General features: G+C 38.6%; 1 protein-coding gene across 1 annotated transcript; it reads left to right on the top strand.

Annotated features, from left to right (window-relative positions):
* The first annotated feature begins 2,457 nt into the window (after nt 1-2,457).
* Nucleotides 2,458-7,668, top strand: LOC124580843. The gene is made up of 7 exons (XM_047131285.1): nt 2,458-2,526; nt 2,580-2,781; nt 3,111-3,434; nt 4,343-6,059; nt 6,934-7,005; nt 7,376-7,495; nt 7,554-7,668. Exons 1-7 carry the CDS (start codon nt 2,458-2,460, stop codon nt 7,666-7,668), a joined length of 2,619 nt encoding a protein of 872 aa, XP_046987241.1.

Here is a 7,668-nt window from a genome sequence, read left to right as displayed (position 1 = left end):
AACTTCTGTATTTAAACTAGACTGAACTGCATGTGACTGCTTTAGTCTTTAATAAAACTTGCATCTGACTGCGTATTTAACTGAACTGAACTTTATCCCACTGCATGAAAATATTGTTGGAAAATTAATACTCAAAATACACATCTGACTGCATGAAAGTTTAGTGGTAAAAATAAATGAAAGTCACCAACCTGCATCTGACTGCGTCTGTGGACTTAGCTCGTGTACTCCTTCCCATTTAGCCAATAATAAAACATATATTCAACTCAGCCGTAGTGCAATGGCATAAAATTTTCATTCTAGATAACTTTACTCATTTTGGCCCTGTTTGTTACTTAATAAAAATTCTGTCCTGATCTGAATAATTTGCCAACTGTGCAACAGCATATAGATTATTTTACTCTGATAAATGAAATTATTGGCTTTATTCATGGGAACTTTACTTTAATGTACCTTTTGGTTCAATGCAAGCACAGGATGCGGAGAACGACATAAGGTGTGAGATGAAACTCTAATTTTATCTAAAAAATATTTATTGTTTAAACTTTTAAGGCACATGTGAAAAACTAAAAAAAACTTCTATAGCATGGATTTACGAGAAAGTTTCACAAAACGCTTATTGCATCAACAGTGGGATTTCTATCTAGCTTTTAGACATTATTTAACCAAAGAAAACCTATTTTATTAATTATTCTTTCTAGTTTCCCCAGGTATGTGCCGAGTTTCGCTCAATATATAGCTTAAGGCGGGTCCACACTGAGCGCCAAGCCGTGCTGCGCCGCGCTGCTAAACCTCGCGCACAGAGAGGAGTGCGCCGTCCGCGCCCCGCCGCTCCGAGGCGCGCGCTGTGTTCCAGTTGGGGCGCGCGTGTGGTCTGAAGATGGAGCGAGCCGAAACCCCGTCTAAACTGAGCGCGCGCAAACGCGCCACTTCCTTTGATGTACCGACAACAGCCGGAAAACTGCGCGGTGCGGCACGACGCGGCGCAGCGCGGATCGCCGTCCACACTGGTCGCGCAGAGCCGCGCAAGGCCGTTTTGCGCAGCGTGCTCAGTGTGGACCCGCCTTTATTATGTGCGTAGCGCCAATTCTTACTTTGATGCTGTCATGACCCGGCTGCCTCCTCCAGGCATCTAGCTCCGACTCGAAACACGTCTGCTGTCTCTGCGCATCTCCTCACCACTACTCAAACTTTTACCGCGTGCACCTAGGAGGATGCTAAGTTCACCGGACTTGGATACGATTTGACGTCATTATGATGTATCACGCTACATCGAAAACGATAGAAACCGTATATCGACTATTCGACTTTTGTGAACTTTCGAGAGGTAGTGACAGGGTAGCGCTGTGCTCTGCGCCACTCGTTTAAATGTGTTTTGCGTTCCTTGCGTTTAAATCGTGTATTGTACTGTTTTTGTGTCCTGTGCGTTGTTTTTCGTTTGCTCGTCTCTAATTATGTGTTCAGCATTCGAGAGACTAATGAGAGAAAATCTGAAAGAGTTCAGCATCGATGACGACGGGCAATTGCGTGGTTATTGTGAATCTCAAGCAGAAATTGATGTACTTCTGACCCAACTGAAGTGCGTCGGTTATTCGTACTCGGTGAGAAGAAGCACTCAGCAGCCAAAATCTTTAGATGCGTCAAGACACTAACCTTTGGTTAAGATTACATTGAGAAATCTACTTCCCCTCATATTTCGTCTCCGGTCGACGATTTTTCTTCAACAACGCCTCATATTTTTCTTTTTAAGTTCGAAATTCAATCATTCTACACACCAGTCATTACTGGACACTAAGGTACCTGTCTCTGCGGTCCGAGTGTAAAATTACTTGGAATTATGGTTGATAAAAGAGTATCTTGAGATGGACATATAAATTACTTAGCTAACAAACTTGCACAAGTTCTCTTTCAGCTATATAAATTAAGAAAAAAAAGTCAGCAAGAGTATGCTGCTACAATGTAATATGTACTGACAAGACCAATTGTATGAAACCATACTAAAATATTGATAATAAATAAATATTATTTTCGGCGTAAGCGTTCAACACAACAATCACACAATCAAATCTGGTCAGGACATAAGAAGACTTCACTTTTTTACGAAACATATTGTCTGTGGTGTTTTCAAGGCCACAGTCAGGAATATTTCTATTAATATCCAGATCTTTTATTTTGGCGAAATACGTATACGCTGCCACACTGAGCTGTTATCAGAATCGCACATGTCGAAATAAACCACTAGCTGACGACAGTTTAGAATCTCGAACGTTCGTAAAAGTCGATAGGTGTGTTAATCGACTAAAGCGTATATACGTCATAATGACGTCACATCATATCCAGGTTGGGTGAACTTACCTGCGTCTCGCGACCCGCTGGTCGCGATGCTGATTGGCTGACAGTTAAATTCATGACGTCATATACAGTAGCCAATCAGAAGCATAGGTGACATCTGAGCGAATGCAACATCTTTCTACACACACTCTCGTATTCACAGTTGATGAGCGAATATCCTTACACCTTGTGAGAGTGAGTTATTTCGTTGGAATGGCTGGTACTGTTGCTTGTTATGTATGTGATAGAGAGAATATTCAGCAAGGAAGCATTTGAATGCTCATTTGAGAAATGTGCATAAAATTCAGCCAGGTAAAGAAGGTACGATAAAGTGCTCAAAAAGTGACTGTAGCTTTAAATGCAATTTCTTGGCTAAGTTGCGCCTACATGTGGAGCAGGAGCACATGGTTGAGATGGTAAAAGAAATTAGTGAATTTCAAACGAAGGACGGTAAGTAAAGTGTACACTGCCTACTTTAATTAATATCGCCGATTATTATTACATACTTGCCTGACCCGTGGCCATTAGATCTTGTTTTTTTTGGTCAATAGAACATGTGCTTATTTGAAAGCGTGAAAAGACGCATTTCACATTAACTGTAAACTTACTGTCTGCTACATTAAGTATAAGTTAAATTGTTGCAAATTTAAATGATTAAAATCACACCAGTAACTCGTGAGGGTATCTTAACAGTGCACGTTTTTTTTTTTACTCCTGCTGTGTACTTTGCACTTATTGAATCTGAATGCAATTGTCTTTCATTGATGCTTTTATTTTAGACTTTATGAAGTGGAAGTCTGAGGAGGAGAGAAAAACAAAAAGTAGTTTTGTCTCTAGTTATGGCACTAAGCGTTTAAAGGATGGCACTGCAAAAACCACCTTTGTATGCCACAGAAGTGGCACATTTTCTTCGAAGTCAGGTGGCAAAAGGTTGTGTAAGTCCCAGGGCACTTGCAAGATGGGAAACCATTGCGTTGCTGCCATAGAGCTTCACGAAGAAGAAAGTGGAATCTGTAGTGTCATTTACTACAGAACACATTTCGGCCACGACCAGAACATTGCTTTTCTGCATCTCAGTGGTTCTGATAGAGAAGCCATCGCTGGTGAGTATTACCTTGATTGTAGAACTTTGCTGGCCTTTCAGTGATCACCAAGTAAATATGGTGTGAAAGTTTCAGAATCCATTGTCAGGCTTGCTGTTAGTTATATGTAGTTGACTTTTATTATTTTTGCAGTGAAGGAGCATTGTTTTTTTTTCTGCTGCGAAATTAATATTGTTATGGATATGTGATCTGGAGTAAAAGGTGTGAATATATCGATTGGCAGTTCATATGAATACAATTTGTGATGTTAGCTTGAAAGCAGTTGTAAAAGACCAGATGTGATCCATATTGACCACAATATTGGTGACTGTAATGCCATGTACTTAGGTGTGTGTGAGAGCAGGTGTAATGCATTACAGTAATACAAGTGTGGAAATAAGTTCTGAAATACTTGTGTTGCCCTGTGTTATTGCTTGCATCGTAGTAGTCTATTTAAGAATAGATCATTAATGTATCTAATAGACTAAAGGCAGTACATTTATTGTTTCTTGTCCAGCATGTTAAACATGGTGGATCAGGGCATTTGCAACTACAATAATGGATTTGAGACTAGACAAAAACACCAGTTACAATTCTGACATGTACTTGTAGACCTCGTAACCATTTGGAAATAGCCTTGGTAGCTGAAACTGGGAAATATCACATTGCAAAAGGTGCTTTAATCAGGCCTGTTTATTCTCCCATCCCCAGTGTTTTAATAGCATCTTCAGTACTGTTGGAAGGGTACACTGAATATACTGTTAAGCCATTTATTAAACTATCTAGTTTATAAGTACGTAGCAACTGTTATATTGCATGAATTTATTTTATTGGGGGTGGTTAACTACAGTGTCCTTTCTGAATAGTGTTTTCATGTACATACTCAGAATTGGCCTCTTTGTAGTTCGAATAAATTTAAAATGTTGCAGGCAAAATTGCTGAGGGGGTCACTTTCCAGAGAATTCTGGATGATGTGCGGGACTCAGTTCATTCCAGCGGAGTGGAGAGGCTGCATCTCCTGACTCGACATGACCTTCATAACATTAAGAGAGACTTCGCCATTGGTGATGATCAACAGCATAACATTGATGAAGTCAGTGTTGGTATGTGGTTGGAGAAAGTGAAAGACTGTGTTCTCCTCTATAAGAAAGAAGGCGAGGCCAGGGAAGATTTTGATAGGACTGACTCGGTGATAGTGTTAATGACTGACTACCAGAAGCAGTTATTACAGAGATTTGGACAAAATATTGTATGTGTAGACTCCACACATTGTACAAATGTTTACAAACTGTTGGTGACCACATTGTTAGTGGTAGACGATTTTGGTTCAGGTATGCCTGTAGCATTCTGTGTTTCAAATCGGGAGACTACTTCCATAATGACTCATTTCTTTAGTGCTGTGAAAGAGAGAGCTGGCATCATAAAAACGTCTGTATTCATGTCCGACGACACTAATACATTCCGTAGTGCATGGTCACGAGTCATGGGACCTGCAGAAAATAATCTACTGTGTGCTTGGCACATAGACCGCAGCTGGCGGAATAATTTGAAGAAAGTACATGGCAATGAAGAAAAGAAAGCACTTGTGTACAAAGCTCTTCGTACATTGCTTGAAGAAGCGGACATAGACAATTTTAATGAGCTGCTGGAATCGTTCGTCGGGCAGCTTCAAGCAGATGAAGGTACAAGAGACTTTGGTGTATATTTCTCGTCAAATTACTTATTCCGGCCTCAGCAGTGGGCATACTGTCACCGTCGCAATCTGGGTATAAATACAAATATGTACCTTGAAGCAATGCATAGAGTTTTAAAATATTGTTATTTAGAGGGAAAAACAAACAATAGACTTGACAGACTACTTGTTGTGTTGATGAAATTGGTGCGTGACAAACTGTGTGCTCGAATGGTTAAATTGTATAAGGGTGGCCATTCATATAGAATAAATCTTATTGAGGCTCGTCATAAAGCTTCATGTAGTATTAAGGAGAATGACATTACAGTCAATACTGATGGTACAAAGTTTCATGTGAAATCCCAAACACATTGTGGTGTAACACATACTGTGATTTTAAATAACATTGAATGTAAATTGGAGTGCAAGTTGAAGTGCTCGAAATGTAATATATGTTTACATGCTTTCAGTTGTTCTTGTGCGGACAGTTTAATTCATTTGAACATATGCAAGCACATTCATGCAGTGTCAATGACGTATGCATTACATTCAAGTGCCACATTTACACCAAGTGAAGCAACGGTGACAGAAGAGGCTTCTGCCATTTTGTGTGCACTGCAAACAAATACTGATGATCACGAGAACACATCTCTGGCCCAAGAACTAGTGTCCACATATCAAATTTTGATTAACCGTGTCGGTTCAGGTAAAGTGTCCACAGAAATCCTGAAGTCACTACAGAAGGATGCAGCTCATTCGCTGTCACTTTTTCAATCAGACTGCAGGGAAGCTTCACGACCCCCCAGCAACGAGAAGGTAAAAGTGCAACGAAGACATGATAAATGTAACAAACAGCCAAAGGGCAGTTTGAAGAAACCAACTCTTGCTGAAAAAGAAAATATTGTTTCAGCACTGAGGCAGCCTGAAAGTGAAATATTAAATGTTCACGTAGATTCTGACCATAATTACTGTCGGTACTAAGTTTTAGATGTGTATGTGTTTCTGTACATTCCATGGTTTGTAGGCCTACTGGGGAAACTCGCCATGTAAAACAAAGAGTAACGCATTGTGCTTGGTACCCCTGTTGGTGATGTGGAAACCCAAGTGATATTAATAAAGAAAATAAAAACGTTTGCAGTGTTCTTTTTCAATTGATACCTTTATCCTTTTATTTGCACGTGCAATTAAAACATTTATTTGAAATACTACTTGATTACATTAAAATGAATTCCTGTGTAACTAGAGTAGAAAATTGACGTCTGCAGAGCTTGTGTGGCATGAATTTGAAGCCCCTTATCACATGATGTACTGAAGTCTGTTGTAACAATACATTGCATAAAAATTAAAAAGATATTTTTCACTTCTGAATCACATTTCAATTTGGTTTATTATGAAGAGTTCAACAGAATAAAATTCAGTGCACTTAAGCTAAGTATCTGATGCTCCCTTATATTTATTTAAAGGCTCTGAATGTAGCAACTTCCTGAAAATTTTTGTCTGTGCATTCCTACAGTAATTCACCAAGGAAATTGGTGGTAAATAATTTCAGTGTTCAGTCTGAGGAAACAAGGTGCAATTACTGAGCAGGGTGGTGCGGTTAGTATGATTTACAGAATACTGAGAATTGTAAAGTGGGACACTATTTTCTTTACTACAATTAATCATTTCCTTTTCAGTATCATTCCAAGCTGCTTTAGAATTATTTTTAGAGTTTGTAGTCTCCTGTGCTTTACATGTAGCAATTATATTTTTAGATTTATATACCTTTGTCTTCAGTACCTTTTGAGATTCATCTTTCAGAATAGGAGTTTTTATGTAGATTGATAATGTGCAATGCTTGGTTGGCAGAATTTACCAACCAGTAGATAGCAAAGAGGAAAACTTTAAACTATTTTGGTGTCATTCGCCCAATTTTTATTGGTACAGAAGATGCTGTAACTGATTCTTTCTAGTCAGTACAGCAGTTGTTATAAGTTGGCCTTTAAGAGACTTTACATTAATGTAGAGAAAAATTTCATCATTACTGCATGAAGGTAATCCTATTTTCATGGATATTAATTGTGCGCTTTCTTTCACTGAATATTCTTTACAAGTTGTCAGTGGCTTTTTTTTTAAATAGACAATAAATGTGTCTGAGCTGCAGTAACTGTACTTACAGTAAAGATGTTTCACCTGTTTTTTGTTCACACTTCACTGATGAGAACACCTCATTCCTGTTATTGCAGTTTTAGAACATTTTTCAGAGTGAAAGTGGAATTTGCTATGCTGGTCACTTTCTTCCTTTTTTTAGCTACACATATTTCTCAACATATGTTTCAAATGTAAGAATTTTACTTCAAAATGGACACTACGTTGCTAGGATATTGAGAGCAATAGAAGTAATAATTGATTCTGAGACACCAGAGATTGTGTGAAAGTGGACTGGAAGAAAATGTAATCAAGATGTACAACGTTCTTCTATTTGTAAGGTATGTGACCATTCAGACTTTCCATGGAAATGCTTTAATTGCTAAAAACTTTATGGGTTTTGAGTCATCAGATAATTGTGGCAAATTTACAATAAAGACAAATTATGAAAGCTAA

The sequence above is a fragment of the Schistocerca americana genome, unplaced genomic scaffold (genome assembly GCF_021461395.2).
Source record: "Schistocerca americana isolate TAMUIC-IGC-003095 unplaced genomic scaffold, iqSchAmer2.1 HiC_scaffold_36, whole genome shotgun sequence".
Classification (NCBI taxonomy): Eukaryota; Metazoa; Arthropoda; class Insecta; order Orthoptera; family Acrididae; genus Schistocerca; species Schistocerca americana.
This window is presented reverse-complemented; position numbering and strand designations above follow the sequence as displayed.